Source organism: Schistocerca gregaria, chromosome 5 (assembly GCF_023897955.1).
Source record: "Schistocerca gregaria isolate iqSchGreg1 chromosome 5, iqSchGreg1.2, whole genome shotgun sequence".
NCBI lineage: Eukaryota > Metazoa > Arthropoda > Insecta > Orthoptera > Acrididae > Schistocerca > Schistocerca gregaria.
The window spans coordinates 197411757-197436982 of NC_064924.1; the positions used below are offsets into that span (position 1 = coordinate 197411757).

The window sequence follows — 25226 nt, forward strand, 5'->3', positions numbered from 1 at the left end:
CAGGCAGCAAGCATGCATAACAGTAGAACTCAAAGCATCTAAAGAAGTTGACTGGGCTAACCATCAAAATGTTGTGCATGAAATGGGGACAACAACTTGACAGAACACGTGGAAGCACACCATTTAAGGATCTCTTCTGTAATACTTGAGTATAAAGTTGTGTATATGGTGTTCAGCAGTTGCTTTAGGCCACTCTTTTCCATTGTAAAATATTTTTTTCCTGTTAAAGGCATTAGTAGTTGGGATTCACAAAGTCTTACGACAACATTTGAAAGTTTGGGCTCCCACTGTTGACGTGATGGAATATCTCAGCCCTTTCAATACAGCGGCTGAGCAAATTTTACCAAAGTAGTTTCCTGAGACAATTTTGTCAGTTTTTCAGTGCATACTTTGCTGACAGTGTCATGGCTACTGGGATAAACATTTGTGACTGGCTTGCAAACTTTGAAGGTTGTTTCAAAAGGAGGATTATGGAGGACTTCCTCCATTAATCTTTTCCATCTTGAAATATCTAATATGTATTTGCTTTTACTGTAAAGGTTGGTATAAGAGCTTCTGAAGATGGATAAATATTATGGACACCTTGTACCTTAATCATTGTCTGCCTTCATAGCTGAGAGATCAATGTATGTGACTGCCATGAGGAGGACCCAGGTTCATTTTTAATATTGCCAGGAAGTTTTATTTGGTTGGATGACTGGAAGAGAATGCACTTAACCTCATGAGATCAATTGAAGAGCTGCGTCAATGAGAAATAACTGCCCCAAGGTCCGGAAAGCAGACACTAGCGAGAAGAGTGCTATGTTGGCCCCATGCCCCTACATATTGCATCCAAATGATGCCGACTGGTTGAGGATGGTACAATGGCTAGTTGGTGTCAAGAAGTCCTCTGGTCCTGATAGTGGACCTAAATATTTTTGATGTACCTTAATTCTGCATAATAATTCGGCTCAAAAAATTCTATCTAAACAGCACTGAAAATTCCATGATCCTTGCTCAATGAATATTTTGATCTAGAAGAATTACACTTTTTGAATTAAAAACTGTGATCACCATCCATAAAACACAAATGACCAAATTTTCAGAACTCTGGCAAAACTCCCCTCAGAGATCTCTTTTTCGTGTCCGTATGATTGGACTATTGGTATACTAAGTGGTTACTGTTTATTTATGATTAAACACAAAGGAACATGAACAGGAGATGAATACTGTACTGTTTGTGCTTTAAGATTGCTACATTAATAATTTAGACATTGCGGTTTACAATTTCATATTACAAAAGTTTAATTTTAGTGCATTTACAGTTACATCTATATTAGCACATATGTATTGTGGAGGAATATATGACAATATGAGAAGGAAAATTTGCTACTTACAATATAACTGAGATGTTGAATTGCAGGAAGGTACAGCAAAAAGCTACTAAACATATAAGCTTTTGGCCAGGAGGCCTTTTTTTCCAAAATAGACGTCATACCCACACATATTCACACAAATGCAGCTTGCACACATGACCACTGTTTCTGGCCCCTAACAGCTAGAGACAGTGGTCATGTGTGTGTGAGGTGCATTTGTGTGCATGCCTTCCAGCTGCAAGTTTATATATTTAGTAGTTTTTCTGCTGTGCCTGTTTGTGACTCAACATCTCAGTCATATGGTGAGTAGCAATCTTTCCTTTTCATAATATTGTCATTATTCCATTCTGGATTTTCCCTCAGTTGGAGGAGTACATGTCACACTGTCAGAATAAGTAACAACATTTTTGCTGTTGTTAGGTTTATGAAAATATTAGTAAATAAGTGTAATTACTAGATTTGTGTGACTTTCACAAATTAGTGTAAATTGCTGGTCACCACATAGAGAATGCATTGACTGGCAGACAGACACTGTTAAAAGAAGACTGTTGGGTATTATTAAGCTTTCACACAAGCACAACTCACGCACGCATGGCACTCTCTCTAGCCACTGTGGCCGGATTGAGTCATAACTGTGCCTAATGGGAGTAGTATCCTGTTTGAGTGGTGGAGGGTGAAGAGAAGACATGGGGCAGGGACTACTGAGTGGGATGGGGGAAGGTGTACTGCTGCTTTTGGGAGTTTTTAGGGACATGGTAAGTTCAAGATAGGGTTTCTAGATTTGGTCAGGAGGTTGGAGGGGGGGGGGGGGGGGGGGGGGATAGAGAAGGGGAAAAGGCTGGAGTACGAGCAGGGAAGAGGATAGGTTAGTGGAGAACAGGGACTAGCAAAGGTTGAGGCTGGGGGCTACAGAATGTAGGTTATGTTGCAGGGAGAGTTCCCACCTGCACAGTCCAGAAAAGCTGGTGTTGGTAGGAATGATCCAGATTGCACAGGCTCTGAAATGCTCATTTATTTGAAACACATTGTGTTGGGCAGTATGTTCAGCATCTGGATGTCATGCACACATAGAAAATAGTACAGTGATTGCAGCTTAGTTTGCATACCACGTGATTGCTTTGATGGGATAGGAGATGCCTGTGACTGAACTGGTGTAGCTGGTGGTCATATGATATGTGGGGCAGGTCTTGCATCTAGGTCTATTGCAGTGTTATGAGCATGAGGCAAGGGTTAGGGGCAGGATGGAGTAAGGATGCACAAGAATATTGTGTAGGTTTGTTGGATGTCAAATACCAGTGTGGGAGGGGTAGGAGAGATAGTGGGTAGGATGTTCTTCATTTCAGCACATGATGAGAGGGTATCAAAACCTTGGTGCAGAACATGATTCAGCTGTTCCATTTCTGGATGCTACTGAGTCGGGAGGGGAGTACAGGAGTGCTCCTTTGTGGCTGGATGATGGGTATGTGGGAGGTGGCTGGAGAAACAAGGCACAAGAAGTCTATGTCTGTAAAATGTGGGGAGGGTAATTCCAGTCTGTGAAGACCTCACTGGAACCTTTCATACATTTTGAGAGGGACAGCTCATTACTGCAGATGAGATGACCATGGGTAGCTAGGCTGTATGGGAGGGACTTCTTGATATGAAATGGGTTGCAGCTGTCGAAGAGGAGGTATTGCTGGCACTTCGTAGGTTTGATGTGGATGGAGGTACTGATACAGCCATCTGTGAGACTGGTACAGCCATCTGTGAGGTAGAGGTCAACATCAGAGGGGAGGTGGCTTGTTGGGTTGAGGATGACCAGGTGAAGCAAATGGGGGAGAGGGCATTGAGGTTCTGGAGGAATGTGGGTAGGGTGTCCTGACCCCACTGAGAGAATCTGTGCTCTTGTGGTCCAGCACCTTCAACCTATCACCCATAACCTACCCTCCTATAATAAAACACACCATTCATTTCCTTCGCCGACTTTCCACAATTCCTTTTCCTTTACTACACAATGCCCTGTCATCACTGTTGATGCCGCCTACCTCTATACTAACATTCCCAATGGCTATGGCATTGCTGCTGTTGAACCTTACCTTTCCCAACATGCAACTGTCTCCAGACATACAGTCTCCTTTGTGCTCAGCATGGCCAACATTATCCTCACCCATAGTTATTTCTCCTTTGAAGGCATCACATACTTACAGATCTGTGGTACAACAGTGGACCCTGCATGGAACTATCCTGCACCAACCTGTTCATGGCCCATTTGTAGGAATCCTTCCTAACCACCCAAATCCCTCACCTGGTTCAGATTCATTTTTTCCTGTCCCTAGCCAGAACCCAGTCCCACATACTGTTCCTGTGTTGTTGCAAAGTTCATTTTATCTCCCCAAATGCCTGGTCCTTAAGTTATTCGTCTCTGTGTGTAACCCCTCCATCCACAACAACCTCTGTTTGTTCAGATTGCATCAGTCCATAGCCCTCACCAACCTATTTCTGCAACACTACGTAAATCAGGGTCAAACCTTCTTGCAAAACCACCTCTTCATACCATCTGCCCTGTAATACCAAATTCCTGCATTCCATCTCTCACACTGAAACTCTTACCCTGCAGATACTATAGCAGCAAGCACACCACCACCTCAAAAAGCTCTCCAACCTGATCACCTCCTGTTTCTACCTTGGCCTACCACTCTCCACTACCTCTACAAGAACCTCGAAACCTCCCCCACATCCTCATAGCTGACAAACTCTGCCTCACAGACCTACTCCTTCTACCACACCTTGAGAAATTTCCTCCCACTGCTTTACAGAACCAGAACCTAAATAGATGTGCAATATACTCACGAAATTTTTCTCCAAAAGCCTTAGTCCCATAGAAGTACTAGTACTTTCTAAAGGCCTTACCTTTTGCCCCAATCCCAGATTCAGTCATGCTGGTCATGTTAAAGGCCTTTTCTCCTTCTTCTGGTCCCTACTGTAGAAACATTTTTTTGCCACCAATGCTACCAGTCAGACTCAATTCAAAACCAATATTGAACAGTGCCTGTCTCAGTTCACTCATCCATCCAGTTGTGATCCATCCCCACTGCCCCAAATCACCCCCTTTTAACATTCCAGAATTTCTTGACATCAGATCTTGCCTCACCAACATTCCCCAAGTCCCACAAAATGGGAACCAACATTACATTGTAGAAAGAACCACATGGGGTATAAGATGTAAAGTAAATGTAGGAGGAAAAGTCTTAGGAAGGTCTAGATGATCTCATTGCTGGGTAGCAATGAGAAAGGAAAGTTGGAACTGGTTCAGAACTCTTTGGAAAACAATTTCAGGTAGCAACAATGTCTCCTATGAGCTAGGCATTTTAGGGAAAGATCTTGGTTAATATATCACTTGTCACTTAATCTCGTCATACATAGACGATTTGCACCTGAATGTTTGTAGTAAGAGGCTACTGCATGGCTAATTGACTGAATCATGCAGTCTTATCAAAATGTTATCCATTCTAGCCTATTGTTTTCCATAGGTCTTTTTAGGGTAAATACATCCGACAGACAGAGGTACAGAATAAATACAGATGGAAAATGTAACTCTTTCTTTAACATACTCCTACAGAAACAAGCATGAAATCAAGCAAAAACAAACATAAGTAATGGATTACGTATGGTATTAAAGAACCTTGTGCTAAGAAGGGAGAGCTCTACCTAATTTGAACACTCTGAATATAAGAGAAAAACTACTTGGAACATTATGTTTAAAAAAAGGAAAAAAAGAGAAGTAAGGACCCAAATGAAAAGCTGGCCCCAGAAATAACTCTGGCAGAAATGATGACACTTTCAGATGATTAGGCACCAAATCAGTGATTCCTTCCTCATAGTGGCAGCAGACACTGCACCCATTAATAACAAATGAAATACAGATGCAGTAGATGTACTTTCACAGACACACATATATACACATTTTTTTCCAGTGGTGAATGACTTGGCTGAGATCTCGGCTACATTTTGATTGTCCATATAATGAGCCACCTTGAAATTCACCTCTTCGTCACTGGAAATGCTTGGCATGCATTGGTTTCACCATCCACAGAAAGATGTTAATGTGTGCTGTTAGGAGAATATGGGGAGAGAGCCTATACCCTGTGCAGATTAAGCTGGTGTGTTTTCTTGGAGTGAAAACACCATCTTGGGATAGCTTCCCACAGTACTTAATCTTCATAGCCTCCTGTATTGTCATCGGGAGATTTCATTAGTATGTTCCAATGATGGTTTGCTCCTTACAGGCCTAATCCATTGGCACCACAGTGTCTCACTTCTAAAAATTTCTCAGCAACACTGTGCTTGATTGTGGTTACATCTTCGTTTTATTCATCAGTGGTTCATCAGTGGTTTCTTTCAGGGCTTTAGTGATAGATGTGGTACTTGTCTGTGGTGATTAGATGGCAAAAAGTCATCTTAAATAGCTTGACATAGTTGCAGCATTTCCACTGCTGCCTCTGATCGACCGTATTTTTAAATAGACCCAACCACTTGTGAACCCAGTGAGCAGTGGCCACTGTCAAGTTCGAATAATAGTGCAAGATGCTGAAAACTGATCCAAGACTGATTTTCACTATTGGTCATGATATGTTGAGCTTTGAACACTAGGATCTCCTTTTCTCGTGATTCTTCTCAGTGAGATCATTTGCCACTTCACTCTGCATCATTCAGACTTTACACTGGAAGCATCTGTACCATGTAACCTTTTTGTCATTTGATGATGCAGTGATGCTGTTGTGGCACACAACATAAACAAAGACTGGTTTTTGTAATCTGTTTATTGGTAGACTACAACACCTGGCAGCACAAGATACAGTGCTACGAAACTTCCCAGAGTAATATAGTGTCAGTAATGTAACAACATCCAAATCTGCAAGGCTGCATGGTAAGTCACTTTTGACAGCACAGCTTAGACTGAAGCTGGGAAGCTTATAAACACTTAGGGACTTCAAAAAGTTAATTAGACAAGTCATCCCATGTTAAGACCACTGTGCATTGAGAGTGATACAGTATCAGAAGAGAGTAAATGTTCTGGGTTTCCTGCAGACACAGTTCTGGTATGGTACAGATAACAGGTGCATCACTATGTGGGAGTCAAATGGCATGGTAACTGGAAATGTTCTCTAAGTATGTGGGACAGTACATTTCTTGTGAACATAACTTTTAAATTGCCACAGATTCACCTCAAAATTCTGGTAATAAGTGGACCAAATGCAGTGTTACATCCCGCCATAGTGGAGGGGTGCCAATAGATCAAGACTGCATAGATGTGGGTGGTGCTCATTGTTAAGGCAGGCCATCGACATCAACCAGTGATGTCAATATCCATGGAATCGAGGGACAGATTCACAACAATTGCAGATTTTATGATGATGGGGATGTTCACATGGTTGCTCTCGAATGGCTCCATGACTAAGGGGCATATTTCTGTTGTCAAGGGACTGAACAACTGGTAAACTGTTCTGAGTTATTTACCAAGACTTGGTAACTACACTCCTGGAAATTGAAATAAGAACACCGTGAATTAATTGTCTCAGGAAGGGGAAACTTTATTGACACATTTCTGGGGTCAGATACATCACATGATCACACTGACAGAATCACAGGCACATAGACACAGGCAACAGAGCATGCACAATGTCGGCACTAGTACAGTGTATATCCACCTTTCGCAGCAATGCAGGCTGCTATTCTCCCATGGAGACGATCGTAGAGATGCTGGATGTAGTCCTGTGTAACGGCTTGCCATGCCATTTCCACCTGGCGCCTCAGTTGGACCAGCGTTCGTGCTGGACATGCAGACCGCGTGAGACAACGCTTCATCCAGTCCCAAACATGCTCAATGAGGGACAGATCCGGAGATCTTGCTGGCCAGGGTAGTTGACTTACACCTTCTAGAGCACATTGGGTGGCACGGGATACATGCGGACGTGTATTGTCCTGTTGTAACAGCAAGTTCCCTTGCCGGTCTAGGAATGGTAGGACGATGGGTTCGATGACGGTTTGGATGTACCGTGCACTATTCAGTGTCCCCTCGACGATCACCAGAGGTGTACGGCCAGTGTAGGAGATCGCTCCCCACACCATGATGCCGGGTGTTGGCCCTGTATGCCTCGGTCGTATGCAGTCCTGATTGTGGCGCTCACCTGCACGGCGCCAAACATGCATACGACCATCATTGGCACCAAGGCAGAAGCGACTCTCATCGCTGAAGACAACACGTCTCCATTCGTCCCTCCATTCACGCCTGTCGCGACAACACTGGAGGCGGGCTGCACGATGTTGGGGCGTGAGCGGAAGACGGCCTAACGGAGTGCGGGACCGTAGCCCAGCTTCATGGAGACGGTTGCGAATGGTCCTCACCGATATCCCAGGAGCAAGAGTGTCCCTAATTTGCTGGGAAATGGCGGTACGGTCCCCTACGGCACTGCGTAGGATCCTATGGTCTTGGAGTGCATCCGTGCGTCGATGCGGTCCGGTCCCAGGTCGACGGCCACGTGCACGTTCCGCCGACCACTGGCGACAACATCGATGTACTGTGGAGGCCTCACGCCCCACGTGTTGAGCAATTCGGCGGTACGTCCACCCGGCCTCCCGCATGCCCACTATACGCCCTCGCTCAAAGTCCGTGAACTGCACGTACGGTTCACGTCCACGCTGTCGCGGCATGCTACCAGTGTTAAAGACTGCGATGGAGCTCCGTATGCCACGGCAAACTGGCTGACACTGACGGCGGCGGTGCACAAATGCTGCGCAGCTAGCGCCATTCGACGGCCAACACCGCGGTTCCTGGTGTGTCCGCTGTGCCGTGCGTGTGATCATTGCTTGTACAGCCCTCTCGCAGTGTCCGGAGCAATTATGGTGGGTCTGACACACCGGTGTCAATGTATTCTTTTTTCCATTTCCAGGAGTGTATTAGAGGATGCATGTTTTGGCATGTAAGTGTAGGAATCTCTAGGTCTCTGAAGAGGCATCTGCTAGATGTTCAGTTATCAGCTTTACTCAGTATTCTTATTGCATACCGCTGTAGAGTTAACACTTTTTTCACTTAGCTGCAATGCCCGAGAAGATTATGCCATAGGACAGGGCTGAGTGAAAGTATGCAAAGTATTCTAGCAATCTTGTACGAGGTAAAACAGTGAGATAGTTTTATGAGTATGAAGCAGAAAGAACTGAGCCTTTTGGTTAACCCCAAATGTTGATGCCACCTCGGTTCATAAGCCATCTGGATGCTCGTGAACGTCACACGTGGAGCTTCGTCCAGTGTTTGCTCATTGTTATGTGTTTCTGGTACACACCTTCTGTTAATGCACACACGTGACTCTTCTGCATGCCTGAAGGCCCTCCTCCTTAATGGATCTTACAGAACATAATGAAAGAAAGAAAGAATGAATGAATGAACAGCAGAATCTTATGATGTACTACGTCAATAACTTTATCAGTATTTCTGGTGCTTCTTGTTTGTGTCTGTCATGCTTAGAATATATTTGATGCACTTATAACTGACAGCTGTAATTGACTCTTCATTTCTGAATACATTACACTGAATTTTTTAAAATTATTTAAGTGGACATAAAATGTTTAGATATTTTTCAAGTGCAAAAGTAAATTGTAATGAGCCTGAAATTCTTTACAGCATCTCACCCAACTGTTTTGATAGGCTTATATAACTGTAGAAATCTTCAGTACATCAGTGTAAGGGTAAAAGCTTAGATCAGGACCAGTGGCATAGTAGCATGTTTTGTACAGCAGCATTGTCAGCACTTGCAGTGACATATGACTGGAATGAGACAGGGCGTGTCAGCTGCTGTTCCTATGCAGCAAATAAGAGGTGAATATTGTCATGTTCTCATGTCAGTATACCATAACTGGATAGAGCAGTCTCTCACTGGTGTCAATGGCCTTCTTTACAATTGCTTCAGACTTAAGTACTCCTTAGTACTTTTACTGCTTTTTCTACTTCATCTTGTGTGTCTACTGAACACACACACACACACACACACACACACATATATATATATATTAAAAACAAAGATTCCAAGACTTACCAAGCGGGAAAGCTCCGGCAGACAGGCACATGAACAAAACACACAAACACACACACAGAATTACGATCTTTCGCAACTGGCAGTTGCTTCGTCAGGAAAGAGGGAAGGAGAGGGAAAAATGAAAGGATGTGTCTGTGTATGTGCGGATGGATATGTGTGTGTGTGTGCGAGTGTACACCTGCCCTTTTTTTCCCCTAAGGGAAGTCTTTCCGCTCCCGGGATTGGAATGACTCCTTACCCTCTCCCTTAAAACCCACATCCTTTCATTTTTCCCTCTCCTTCCCTCTTTCCTGACGAAGCAACTGCCAGTTGCGAAAGCTCGTAATTCTGTGTGTGTGTTTGTGTGTTTTGTTCATGTGGCTGTCTGCCGGCGCTTTCCCGCTTGGTAAGTTTTGGAATCTTTGTATTTCATCATATATATATATATATCTTCAAAGAGGTATTTTAATTACAAATATAATGCATTGTTGCCATTCATGAAATCTTCTACACTATAGTAACCTTTACCTTTCAGAAATTTTTCCAGATCTCTTTTGGTACCTTTTACATTTGGATCATCCATATCTTTCCATGTTTTATTTACAAATTTCTTGCCCATATAGTATGGGGTTTTTTCATATGATTTTAAACTGTGGGTAGGTAACATGTAGCTCGTTCTATATCTAGTATCATATTGATGCAAGAAGAAGTTGCCCTCAAAAAGCTGTGGGTTTCTTTTCGTGAAAGTGAGAGTTTCATAGATGTATATGCTTGGAATGCTCATTAGATCTAGTTTTACAAATAAAGGTTTACAATGTTGCTTTGGTTTTGCTCCCACATTGCTCAGATGATTCTTTTTTGTATTCTAAAAGCTCTAAGTAATTTTTTTTCTTTTTTTCGGACCCCCAGAATATTATACTAAACTTAATGACTGAAACAAAATATGCATTATATACAGTTTTTCTTACAGCTAAATCAGTAATACTATACAAGATATTCATAATATATCCAAGGCTATTCAGTTGACCCAGTATGTTGTCCCCATGGTGACTACATAACAGTTTTTTATTGACTAATATGCCAAGGAATTTGACATAGTCTGCAGTCTCTAATTTTTTGTCCATATACCTTATTTCACTTATAGACTGTGCAGTTTGTTTTGTGAACAATTTCTGTTTTTGTAAAATTTAACGTCAAGTTATTGTTTTTGACCCATGCCTCCACTTCCCCAAGTGTTTGTTCAATATGACAAATTAGGTCTACCTCATTTTTACAACAGACTACAACTGCTGAGTCATCTGCATAGAGGATAGTATCAGACTGGACCTGACATGGCATATCATTAATATAATACAGAAAAAGCAGTGACCCTAATATTGAACCTTGTGGAACACCTAATTGAGTGTGTTTCGAGCCAGAGAGAAATTTCTTGCCATTGATGTTAATAAGTACTCTTTGTTTTCTGTTTGCCAGGTATAATGACATCCAGCTAAGAGATTTGCCTTGAAAACCATAGCATGCCAATTTTTGGAGAAGCAGGTCATGATTTACTGTGTCGAAGGCTTTGGACAGGTCACAAAAGATGCCTGACACACACATTCTATCATCAAGACATCTGCTTACTTTTGTGACTAATTCATTTATTGCATGGATTGTGCTGTGGCCTTTTCTGAAACCGTATTGATTTCCTAAGATAATGCTGTTAGATGAATTGTGATTTTCGATCTGATCACATGCAGCTCTTTCAAATATTTTTGAGAAAACTGGAAACAGTGAGATTGGCCCATAGTTGCCCAATTCATCTTGTTTGACTTTTCTATGTAAGGGCTGAACTACTTCATATTTTAATCGATCTGGGAAACATCCCTCATCAAAAGATTGGTTGATTATGAAAGAGAGTGGATATGCAGTACTGTGAAAGACTATTTTTATTATTTTAGTGGGGACCTCATCCCACCCCGAGATTTTGAATTTGTTAGGGACATTATGACTTTGATGACATCTGAGATGGAAACATGAGAAAACTTTGAAACATGGGCAATTGCTGTCTATCATATTGGGCTTTGTTTTTGGTGGTGAACAGTCACCAAATTTGTTGCAGTTTATGAAAAAGTCATTGAATGATTCACAAATGGCACTGGTTTCTGTAACAGCTTTACCATTTATCACTATTTTAGAAGGGCATTTTCTCTCTGCTTTACTGCCAACTTTGCTTCTTATAACAGACCAAACATCCTTCAGCTTCCCCCCCCCCCCCCCCCCCCCCCGCCCCCCCCCCCCCCATTTGTAATGAAGTTATTATTCACAGTACGTTTTGCTAGCTTAATTATTTTGTCGAATGTTTTTTTGTATGTGCTTACATACTTAAGAAATTGAGAGCTTCGATTTACATTTGCCTCCGTATGCAGTTTCCTTTTAGTAGCACTAGACACTCTAATTCCTTTTGTTACCCAGGATCTACGTTTTTGGGACCTGGTCCTCACTGTTACAAAAGGAAAGCATTCATTAAATATACCCAAGAATTCAGTTAAAACGTTATTGTAATTGTCACTTGTGGAAGTGTGTTTGCTGATTGTCCACTTGGTTTGGCTTAGTTTTTTGCAAAATACTTCCACATTTTCTTGACTGAAATTCTTACATCTTTTTGTTGTGCAGACTGAATTTCGCTTCGGTAGTGATACAAATAGCACTTTATGGTCTGATACTCCTAAATCTAGAAGAAACTTTTATTTTACATAATAATTATAATTACTTACAATACTGTCAATAAATGTTGCAGAGGTTGCTGTAATTCTTGTATACTGGTCAAAATTGAGATTTAGCCCATTTGTGGCTACCAGGTTCTTTAAGTGTGAAGAAAATCAGTCCTAACATCTATGTTGAAATCAGCACATATAACCACTTTCTTGTACAGTTTCTCACTTTTTAATTTATGTAGCAATGTATCAAACTTATCTAAAAATACAGAGCTTATATGGTACCCAGGGGTGCGATATATGCTGATAATTAGTATGTTATACTCTTTACGTTCCATACAACAACTTTCAAATGTACCTTCTACATTCAGATGGCCAAAATTCTGTCTGATATCATAGTCTACCGTGGAATGAACTAGTATGCAACAGCCTCCATACCCATTGGTCCTACAAAAGCTGGTAGCCAGTTTGTAACCTGTAAGTTTATTCAGGAGACTGATATTTTCAGATTTTAGCCAATGTTCATTAAGATATATTACTTTCACAGACTGTTTCACACTTTCTAGCAAAATTTCTATATCATAAAGCTTCAGACAGACCTCTGATGTTTAAGTGCATAATGAAATTACTACTGCATATATTATTAGGTAGAGGGTCTTTAAAACTAATTTGACTATAAAGTAATGGAACGTCGACCTGAGTGTTGACTGCTTGTTCTGGATTCATTGTATCGAGCAAAATTTGGAAAGAATTGGCCCTTTCACCAGTTTCCCTGTGTGTGAGCATCTGGACGATGAGTAGGTACAGTTTTCTTGACGATAATTTCAATCTCTGCTGTATCTTCTGAGGCTGGTTCTGGAACTGTCTCACCTTCTGGACGTGATGTTCCTGTTTGAGCTGGTGCTGTGACTGCGACTATGTGTGTGATTTTGAAATTGTTTTCCCATTTTTCCATTTCCTTGGTCAAAACTGTTTGCATGGCAATTGGTTTTCTTGCAACATCGTCATCTTTTTGTATTAAGTTCACTAGCATTTTGCCAACGTATGACTTGCCAGCATTATTATAATGTAGTCCATGTTTTGTAAACGAATCTTTTTCATCAGGAAGATAAAAAAATGTTACATTTTGTAGGGACTTGCATATTTTGTAGAACTGTCTGTTTACTTTTGCAAGCTCCAGATTTATGATGGAATTGTCTTGCAGGTCGTACCTGTGAGGCAAGCTAGTAATTATGATGATTGGAACTTTCAGAACAAGTAATGTAGTTTTTAAACACTGGGTCTCATGTTTTCCATCATTTCTGTATACATCATTACTTCCACCCGTGATTATGACAGCATCAGTCTTAGAAAGCTCATTAAGTGAGTTGCTGCTCTTAATTATCTCAGTCAAACGTGCACTGGATTTCGTCATACCTGTTGCCGCGAATAACGTACTGTATTCATTTATTTTTTTCGGCAATTTTCTTGGCGTGGCTGTCACCAAGTACAACAACTCGTCGTTTGATGTTCACTGGTTTATTTTTCATATCAGATGTTTTCTTGACTGTGCACTCGATTGGAGGTTTTGTCACTGATTTTTGTTCGTCATTGTTTGTTTTCTTATCACAATCTTCGTCTAGTGCTGTGAATTTATTTGATAGCGGTGCGGTATCGCTGGAACTGTACTCACTGTTTGTTTATTTGCTTTTTTTGGCACACGCGACGTTTTTTGTGCAGAATGACAGTTAACAACACTCTCTTGTGCTAGACGATGATCTCGCTCTATCTCTTTGTATTTCATTTCCAGTTCTTCATATTTCTGCTGAAGTTCTTCATATTTCATATTTATAGTCATTAAATCATCTAATCATCTGTAAGCACACTTATTATTTATTCTTTTGATATTATCGTGTCCATTACCTCATTTTTCATGACACTTACAACGCACTGACAGATGTCCCTCTAATACTAAACTGGTGATCCCTTGATGTCTCAGAATGTGTCCTATCAACCGATCCCTTCTTTTGGTCAAGTTGTGGCACAAATTTCTTGTCTCCCCAATTCTACTCAGTACTTCCTTATTTGTTACATGACCAGCCCATTTCAGCATTCTTCTGTATTACGACATTTCGAAAGCTTCTATTCTCTTTTCATCTAAACTGTTTATCGTACATGTTTTTCGTTTGTACATAACTACATCTAGACAAATAACTTCAGAAAAGACTTTCTAACACTTAAATCTATACTTGATGTTAACAAATTTCTCTTCCTCAGAAATGCTTTTCTTGCCATTGCCAGTCTGCATTTTATATCCTCTCTACTTCTGCCATCATCAGTTATTTTGCTCCCCAAATAGCAAAACTCCTTTACTACTTTAAGTATATCATTCCCTAATCTGATTCCATTAGTATCACCTGACTTAATTAGCCTACATTCCATTAGTCTTGTTTTGCATCTGTTGATGTTTATCTTGTATCCTTCTTTCAAGACACTGCACATTCCGTTCAGCTGCTCTTCCAAGCCCTTTGCTGTCTCTGATAGAATTTCAATGTCATCGGCAAACCTCAGTGTTTTTATTTCTTCTCCCGGAACTGTAATTAGTATTCCAAATTTTTCTTTGGTTGTGTTTACTTCTTGTTCAATGTACATAGGCTACAACCCTGCCTCACTCCCTTTTCAACCACTGCCTACTTTTCAGGTTCCTCGACTATTATAACTGCCATCTGGTTTCTGTACAAGTTGTAAATAGCCGTGTGCTCCCTGTGTTTTATCCCTGCTGTCTTCAGAATTTCGAAGAGATTATTTTGGTCAACATTGTCAAAAGCTTTCACTAAATCTACAAATGCTATAAGCGTAGGTTGGCCTTTCCTCAACCTATCTCCTAAAATAAATTGTAAGGTCAGAATTGCCTTGCGTATTTCTACGTTTCTGTGGAATCCAAACTGATCTTCCCTGAGGTCAGCTTGCATCAGTTTTCCATTTTTCTGTAAAAAGTTCGTGTTAGTTTTTTGCAACCATGACTTAGTAAACTGATAGTTCAGTCATTTTCACACCTATCAGCAACTGCTTTCTTTGGATTTGGAATTATGACATTCTTCTTGAAGCCTGAGGTTATTTCACCTGTCTCATACATCTTGCACAGCAGATGGAAGAGTTTTGTCATGGCCGCCTCTCCCAAGCCTATATGTTGTTCTGACGGAATATCGTCTACCCCCAGTGACTTGTCCCGACCTAGATCTTTCAGAGCTTTGTCAAATTGTTCTCATCTTCATCTGCATCCCCTCCCCTTTCTATAACATTGCTTTCAAATTCATATCCCTTGTATAGGCACTCTGTATACTCCTTCCATCTGACAACTTTCCCTTCTGTACTTAGGACTGGTTTACCATCTGAATTCTTGATATTCATACAGCTGCTAATCCTTTCCCCAGAGTTCTCTTAATGTTTCTGTAGGTGGGATCTATCTTTGCACAAGTGAAATATGCTTCTAAATCATTATATGTGTCCTCTAACCAGAAATGCTTAGCAATTTTTCATTTCCTGTCTGTCTCATTTTTTAAAAGTTTGTGTTCCCTTTTAGTCTGCTTCATTTGCTGCATTTTTACATTTCCTCCTTTCACCAGTTGAATGGAATCTCTCCTGTGTTATCCAAGGATTTCAACTACCTTGTAATTTTTGCCTATTTAATCCTTTGCTGCCTTCACTATTTCGTCTCTTAATGCTATCCATTCGTCTTTTACTGAATTCCTTTCCCTCGCTCTTGTCAACCATTGCCTAAAGCTCCCTCTGAAACTCTTGACAACCTCTGTTTCTTTCAACTTATCCAGGTCTTATCTCCTTCATTTCCTACTGTTTTCCAATTTTTCAGTTTTAATCCACAGTTTATAACCAATAAATTGTGGTCAGAGTCCACATCTGCCCCTGGAAATGTCTTACAATTTGAAATCTGGTTCCCAAATCTCTGTGTAACCTTTATAGAATCAGAGACCTTCCAGTGTTTCCAAATCTCTTACACATATACTACCTTCTTTTATGATTCTTAAACCAAGCTTTAGTGATGATTAAATTTTGTTCTGTGCAAAATTCTACAGCTGGCTTCCTCTTTAATTACTGTCGCCAGTCCATATCCACATACTATTTTTCCTTCTCTTCCTTTTCCTACTATATATTTCCAGTGCCCCATTACTATTAATTGTTCCTTTCCTTTAACTATATGAATAATTTCTTTTACCTCATCACACATTCTTTCAGTATATTCACCATCTGCGGAGCTAGTTGGCGTAAACTTGTACTACTGTGTTAGGCATGGACTTCATGTCTGTCTTGGCTATGATAATATGTTCACTTCACTGTTCACAGTAGCTTACCTGATTCCTATTTTCTTATTCATTATTAAACCTACCCCTGCATTACCCATGTTTGAGCTTGTATTTATGACACTGTATTCACCTGACCAGAAGTTCTATTCCTGCTGCCACCTAACTTTTTTAATATTATTCTTTTAATGTTATTTTATGTTTAAAGCAACCTTGTTATGGACCAGAGTTTCATGTGGTGCATGTATTCAGTCACTGAGGGAATGTGGTAGAGAGGCCAATGTAAAAAAAACTGCAAAATGATTAATGTATTCTTTTAATTTTGCATGTCTTGTGCGGAGTTATTTATTTATATTAAATTATTTAGGTACATATTTTATAGATCCATTTGTGTACATTGGTGCAAGGTGTGTGTAATTTACTATTATGTCCTTCACGATCATACACAGAGACAAAAAGAAACCTTATTTTGAGCATTAAAATATGATTCAGGTTACATTGTGTTTGATTTATCAACTAAAAAAGGAATCCTATTGTCAAAAACAAAGATTCCAAGACTTACCAAGCGGGAAAGTGCCGGTAGATAGGCACAATGAATAAAACAAACTAACACACACACAGAATTTTTTCGAAAATTTTTTTTCTTTTTTTCTTTCGAAACTTTTTTCGAGAAATTTTTTTCGAATTTTTCCTGAATTTCCCCACGCTTTAACGTGTTTTGGAGACAACACAACTACCTAACCTTTGCACCCATTGTTGTTCACCAACCTAAGTTCAGCACAGGATCAACAAGCTCATCTCAAACCAACACTTTTTCGACTTTTTTCACATCTTTATCTCTCCCTATATAAATTTCTATTTATTTTCACTTTAACCTCATATTACCCTTTCCACCTTCTAATACCATGTCAACCTCACAACATCCCTACAACGACCCCATTAAATTTTATTTACATTCCCTCCGCAAACATGCCTTCACCCTAGCCAGATTACACTCGCATATTTTATTTACGCAGCCTTGTCTGACATTTGGCATTACCCCCAAAGGCCTCACACTTAAAGTTCCCATCTCTGGCTGCAATCCTTCTTTCCATCAATCCTTATACCAGTTCCAAACAGCACAATCCATAGCCCTCACCCGTCTAATCCTTCACCTATACATCGACTTGGCCAATGAACACACCCATCAACTCCTATCCCAAATCAAAGTCCTCAATCTTTCCTCTCCCACATCCACACCGGCTGTTCATAGCATCCTCCTACAGGCCAACTGCAAATTAGAACAGCATGCGACCCTCCACCTCAAAAAACTATCCAATCTCCTGGTTTCCCACCTCCGGAAAGGCAACTCACTCACCCTCCACAACCTTTCCAACAAACCTCAACCTCCTCTCATTGCACACAGACCCAGTCTCTCCCATCTACTCAATCTCCCACTTCCAGCTCCACTCCCCCCAACACCTCAAAATTCTAGTCAACACAATCTGGAACCACAACACCCCAATTCAGTAGTTAACCTTTCCTCCAAACCTCTGTCCCAATCCGAAACCTCTGTCCTATCCAAAGGCCTCACCTTCAGCCCCACTCCCAGGTTCAACCAAACTGCCCTTGTCAAAGATTTACTGTCCTACACTCGTAGTCTCTGCTGGAAATATCACTTTGCCACGAAGAAAAATAATCCTGATCCCACTCCTAACGATCCAACTCCCCAAGACACTATCCAAATTGAACCCTGCCTGGAACAGTTCCGTCCTCCATCACAGCGGGACCCACCTCCTCTTCCTCAAAATCACCCTCTCCAAACCTTCCAGGAATTTCTCACTTCCAGCCTTGCCTCTCAATCTTTCTTGAAAAACCTTAATCCTACTCCCAACATCACCACAGCCGAATCCCAGGCTATCCGTGATCTGAAAGCTGACCGATCCATCATCATTCTTCCGGCTGACAAGGGTTCCACGACCGTGGTACTTGATCGTCGGGAGTATGTGGCTGAGGGACTGCGTCAGCTTTCAGACAACTCTACATACAAAGTTTGCCGAGGTAATCCCATTCCTGATGTCCAGGCGGAGCTTCAAGGAATCCTCAGAACCTTAGGCCCCCTACAAAACCTTTCACCTGACTCCATCAAACTCATGACCCCACCGACACCTCGCACTCCTACCTTCTACCTACTTCCTAAAATTCACAAACCCAAACATCCTGGCCGCCCCATTGTAGCTGGTTACCAAGCCCCATACAACATATCTCTGCCTACATAGATCAATACCTTCAACCCATTACATGCAGTCTCCCATCCTTCATCAAAGACACCAACCGCTTTCTCGAACGCCTGGAATCCGTACCCAGTCTGTTACCCTCGGAAACCATCCTTGTAACCATTGATGCCACTTCCCTATACACAAATATCCCACACGTCCAGGGCCTCGCTGCAATGGAGCACTTCCTTTCACACCGATCACCTGCCACCCTACCTAAAACCTCTTTCCTCGTCACCTTAGCCAGCTTCATCCTGACCCACAACTTCTTCACTTTTGAAGGCCAGACATACCAACAATTAAAGGGAACAGCCATGGGTACCAGGATGGCCCCCTCGTATGCCAACCTATTTATGGGTCGCTTAGAGGAAGCCTTCCTGGTTACCCAAGCCTGCCAACCCAAAGTTTGGTACAGATTTATTGATGACATCTTCATGATCTGGACTCACAGTGAACAACAACTCCAGAATTTCCTCTCCAACCTCAACTCCTTTGGTTCCATCAGATTCACCTGGTCCTACTCCAAATCCCATGCCACTTTCCTTGACGTTGACCTCCATCTGTCCAATGGCCAGCTTCACACATCCGTCCACATCAAACCCACCAACAAGCAACAGTACCTCCATTATGACAGCTGCCACCCATTCCATATCAAACGGTCCCTTCCCTACAGCCTAGGGCTTTGTGGCAAACGTATCTGCTCCAGTTCTGAATCCCTGGACCATTACACCAACAACCTGAAAACAGCTTTCGCATCCCACAACTAGCCTCCCGACCTGGTACAGAAGCAGATAACCAGAGCCACTTCCTCATCCCCTCAAACCCAGAACCTCTCACAGAAGAACCCCAAAAGTGCCCCACTTGTGACAGGATACTTCCCGGGACTGAATCAGACTCTGAATATGGCTCTCCAGCAGGGATGCGACTTCCTAAAATCCTGCCCCGAAATGAGATCCATCCTTCATGAAATCCTCCCCACTCCACCAAGAGTGTCTTTCCGCCATCCACCTAACCTTCGTAACCTCTTGGTTCATCCCTATGAAATCCCCAAACCACCTTCCCTACCCTCTGGCTCCTACCCTTGCAACCGCCCCCGGTGTAAAACCTGTCCTATGCACCCTCCCACCACCACCACCACCACCACCTACTCCAGTCCTGTAACCCGGAAGGTGTACACGATCAAAGGCAGAGCCACGTGTGAAAGCACCCACGTGATTTACCAACTGACCTGCCTACACTGACACTTTCTATGTGGGAATGACCAGCAACAAACTGTCCATTCGCATGAATGGACACAGGCAGACAGTGTTTTTTGGTAATGAGGATCACCCTGTGGCTAAACATGCCTTGGTGCACGGCCAGCACATCTTGGCACAGTGTTACACCGTCCGAGTTATCTGGATACTTCCCACCAACACCAACCTATCTGAACTCCGGAGATGGGAACTTGCCCTTCAATATATCCTCTCTTCTCGTTATCCACCAGGCCTCAATCTCCGCTAATTTCAAGTTGCCGCCACTCATACCTCATCTGTCATTGAACATCATCTTTGCCTCCACACTTCCGCCTTGACTTACATCTCTGCCCATACTCTTTGCCTTTAAATACGTGTGCTTGTGTCTGTGTATGTATGTATGGATGGATATGCGTGTGTGTGTGTGCGAGTATATACCTATCCTTTTTTCCCCCTAAGGTAAGTCTTTCCGCTCCCGGGATTGGAATGACTCCTTACCCTCTCTCTTAAAACCCACATCCTTTCATCTTTCCTTTTCCTTCCCTCTTTCCTGACGAAGCAGCCGCCGGTTGCGAAAGCTGAAATTCTGTGTGTGTGTTTTATTCATTGTGCCTAACTACCGGCGCTTTCCCGCTTGGTAAGTCTTGGAATCTTTGTTTTTAATATATTTTTCCCACGTGGAAGTTTCTTTCTATTTTATTTGAATCCTATTGTCAGTTATACAATAAAACAATGTCTTTAATTATCAAACAAAAGTTAAGAACAAGAGACATTTAAACTGAAAAATGTCAGAAATTGTCTATCTCTGTCTGTCAAAAACTTTATCTGTAAAATAAAAGGTTCTGTCATTGAAACCTCCTTTTCCATACTTTTAAATTATTTGTTATTATCTTGCAGGCACATGAAATCACTTCAGAGTGGGTTAAATTTTTTTTTTTGTAGTACTGTGTTTTACATCTATTTTTACTGCAATCTTATTTTCCAGCTTACAGTGTAAACCTTCAATCTGGAACTGCACGACCGCTACGGTAGCAGGTTCGAATCCTGCCTCAGGCATGGATGTGTGTGATGTCCTTATGTTAGTTAGGTTTAAGTAGTTCTAAGTTCTAGGGGACTGATGACCTCAGATGTTAAGTCACATAGTGCTCAGAGCCATTTGAACAGTGTAAACCATATTTCCTTCTTGTTGTATATGTAATTGGTGCTGTAGTGAGAAGAGTTATTGGTATTATAGATTGAAAAATTATATATCTTGTGGAGGAGTCAGAAGGTGTAGTTTGTATGAGATAAAATCTCTGCAGTGATTTTTATTTGAAAAACTAGTTTTGTAAAATATATTTGTGTAATATGATTAAGTAAAGAATGGATAATGAAAGTATCATTTTTATAGTTACAGTCTATTTTATTCTACTTTCATTTATATAAATATTTTACTGATAGTTAACTTCAATCATTTGCCTTCTTTTTCAGGTAAATCACTTGTTACTCAAAAATCAACCAATGTAATGGCTGCAAAGATGTTGACATGTGCTTTACTCCAGTGGTTGATATACCCTACATACTTGGCTGGTGAAGCATTGCAATTGGCAAATGACATACATTCATATATAAATGCAAACCATGTGTGGGGAAGCCATACTGGTCGTCTTTCCACAAACAAGTGGTTTTCTGGTGTGCGTGCATCAGATAATCGTGTGAACATTGCAGTTCAATTGTGTCGTTTGTCTGAGCAGTGGCAGAGTAATCCTAATACTATTTCTCAATGGTTAAAAAAAATGGCATCAGCACCGCGTTGCATTACTGATAAACTACGTTGGTTCATATCTGCTCTTTTCATTCATATTTTTGACCAAGATGCAGAGAGACAAGAATGCCTTTCAGTTTTGCTGAAAATGGTGGATAAAAATAATGAACTCTCTTCAAGTATAATGACACTTATACTGTACAAACTGGCTGAAGAGAGAGATCCAGCAATGCAGCTGGAATTACTTCAGAAATTACCTGAAATGGCAGTACAGAAGGTAACAATTTTGAGAGACTATTAACATAAATTTCAAAAATTTGTTTATGAATACATAGTATTATAGACAAAAAAGTGCATATTGATGTGATGGAATGTTGTTTAAACAGTCTGAAGTACAAGTCCATAACTGAGGACTAGAGCAAGCATCTGTATTTGCTGGGATAAGTAGTGATAAATGGCAGGGACATGGATTAGACAGGGGGGAAAACAAGATTGGGGGGGGGGGGGGGGGGTTAGGAAAGACTGTGCTGTGGGGTATGCAGAGACAAATTAGAAGACTATTAAGAGGAATGTTGTGGCAGAAGGTAGAGTACTTGAGCAACATGAAGGCTCTATACTACAGAGAAACTGAAAAAGGTTAGAGATAAGGAAAGTTAAAGTGTGGTAGTGAAGTAGCAGAGGGAGGTGTGGTAGGAGGGAGAAAGGCACCTGGTTGATGTGGTGATGGTATGTCTGGTGTCGGAAGGTGTGGAAGTTGAATGCGCACCAGAGGATATTGACCTGGATACCCACTAAGGGTCTCTGTGCTCCAGCGTGCGCCTGCATTGCAAGCCTTGCTGTTTGAGTGCACCACTCTCCGTACCATGTGAAGTCCACAGCCAATCGAGTTTCCCACAGTCATAAATGTAGGCAGCTGCACGGCGATACCCTGGCAGTCTGCTGCTTGCTGTAGTTTGCATGTGCTCGACCTTACTGTGTTCCAGTTCCATGTGTTGAAATACATACTTTCATTGTTTGGAATGTTCCTGTGTTGCCGTTGTTGTCTCGCTGTGTTTATTACTTCAATTCTTGCTTGCTTGACTCATGTTGTGTTCTGGTCGGTTGTAGTGTGCGTTGTCCCCTACTTATTCATCTGTCCTGTCTGTTCATTGTTTGAGATAACCTGCAGTGGCTCTCCCCCTCTCTCCCGTGGCGGCTTTGCTTTGCTTATCCATTCTCTACTGTGCACCTCATGCCAGTTGCTCGGGGCTTGGCAATGAGGTGGATAGGGTGTGTGCGGGTGAAGGAGGAACTGGCCGCGATTCGCGAGCAGCTGAGTGTGCTGTTGGCCACGGTCAGCCGCCTTCAGGCTGCTGCCTCGAGGTGCAACGACGACGGAGGATCTGGCGCGCTGATCGAGACACCCCAGGTGTTTTGTCTGCTGGGGGCCTCGTTCAAGATGTGGAGGTGGCCTTGCCTGCGGCTATCGAGTGTACGGGGTGCAGTCGTCTGCAAGTAGTTGCTCACGTCGGCACCAATGATGCCTATCGCTTGGGTTCTGAGGCGATCCTCAGTTTGTACAGGCGGCTGGCAGATTTGGTGAAGACTGCAGGCCTCGCAAGTGGGGTGCAAGCAGAGCTCTCTATTTGCAGCATCATTCCGAGAGTGGATCGGGGTCCTTTGGTTTGGAGCCGAGTGGAGGGTCTCAACCAGAGGCTTTGTTGACTCTGTGACGGTCTTGGCTGCAGATTTCTAGACTTTCGCTATTGGGTGGGGAATTGTAAGACATCCCTAGATAGGTCAGGGGTCCACTACACAAAGGAAGCAGCTACTCGGGTTGCAGGGTACTTGTGGCGTGCACATGGGGGCTTTTTAGGCTAGGCAGTAGTGCGAAGTCTCCTGATGAACACTCACCAGTCGACATGCAGGCAGGGAAATCAGGATGGGCTCAGTGTAAGGACACTTCAGCTATCAAGATATTAGCAGCAAATTTTCAGAGTGTTTGGAATAAAGTTCCTGAATTTACTGCCCTCCAGGAAGCGTGCGGCACACAAATTATTCTTGGGACTGAGACCTGCCTGAACCCTGAAATAGGAAGTTCTGAAATATTTAGTGAGGGTAGGAACGTGTATCGGAAAGACAGATAGACACCGTAGGAGGTGGTGTCTTCATTGCTGTTGACAAAAATATTGTGTCTACTGAGGTCGAGATAGAATGTGATTGTGAAGTTATCTGGACATGTTTAACAGGGCTAGGGGAAATAAAGTTAATTGTGGGGTGTTATTTCCGGCCATCAGGTGCCACCGTGACAGTTCTAGAATCATTCAAAGGGATTCTACATTCTGTATTGGAGAAGCACATGGATCATGCTATATTAGTCGGAGGCGACTTCAACCTACCTAGTATAGACTGGGATGTCTGTGGATTCATTACAGGTGGTACAGACAAGCCGTCGTTTGAATTACTTTTGAACACATTATCCGAAAACTGTATTGAGCAGCTAAATCGACAGTCAAGGCGTAATGGAAATGCTTTAGATCTGGTAGCCACGAACAGACCAGACCTCATCAACGGTGTCAAGTGTTGAGACAGGGATTAGTGATTATGATGTCGTCATTACGACTATGGTTATGAAAGTTAAAAAGTCGGTCAAGAAGGCTAGGAGAGTATTCTTACTAGAAAGAGCAGATAAGCAGTTGTTAGCATCCCACTTAGTAAATGAATCGACTTCATTTACTTCCAGTACAATGGACATGGAAGAATTATGGACAAATTTTAAACACATTGAAATCATGCATTGGACAAGTATGTGCCGAAAAAGTGGGTTACGGACGGAAAAGACCCACCGTGGTTTAACAGCACAATTTGTAGAATGCTCAGGAAGCAAAGGCAGTTGCACTCACGGTACAAGAAAGATTGGGAGAATGAGGACAGGCAAAAGTTAGTAGAGATTCGTGCTCCTGTAAAAAGAGTGATTCATGAAGCATTCAACCACTACCACCGTCATACCTTAGCAAAAGATCTTGCTGAAAACCCAAGGACATTCTGGTCTTACGTAAATTCCGTAAGCGGGTTGAAGGCTTCCATTCAATCACTCACTGATCAGTCTGGCCTGACAACGGAAGACAGCAAAACGAAAGCTGAAATTTTAAATTTAGGATTTGAAAAATCTTTCACGCAGGAGGATCGTACAAACATACCGCCATTTAAGTCTCGTACAGATTCCCGTATGGAGGACATAGTGAGAGACGTCCCTGGGGTTGTGAAGCAGCTGAATGGATTGAAAATAAATAAATCACCAGCTCCAGATGGGATTCCAGTTCGGTTTTACAGAGAGTACTCTACGGCATTGGCTCCTTACTTAGCTTGCATGTATCGCGAATCTCTTGCTCAATGTAAAGTTCTGAATGCAGGAAAAAAGCGCAGGTGACACCTATATATAAGAAGGGTAGAAGGACGGATCCTCAAAATTACAGACCAATATCCTTAACATCGGTTTGTTGCAGGATTCTCGAACATATTCTCAGTTCGAATATACTGAATTTCCTTGAGACAGAGAAGTTGCTGTCCAGCATCAGCACGGGTTTAGAAAACATCGCTTATTCAAAATGCAACT

The 25226-nt window shown here is 42.0% G+C and overlaps 1 protein-coding gene across 5 annotated transcripts in view; it reads left to right on the forward strand.

The window, feature by feature from the left end:
• LOC126271912 (focadhesin) overlaps positions 1–25226 on the forward strand; it is a 273808-nt gene that overhangs the window by 55058 nt on the left and 193524 nt on the right. For all 5 annotated transcript variants that reach the window (XR_007549156.1, XM_049974302.1, XM_049974305.1 and 2 more), the window contains exon 8: positions 21358–21908. Coding sequence is in view for 4 of the 5 variants with exons in the window: in XM_049974302.1 (XP_049830259.1) it covers positions 21358–21908 (551 nt within the window). In the remaining variant the exon portion in view is untranslated. The remainder of the gene's footprint in view (positions 1–21357; positions 21909–25226) is intronic.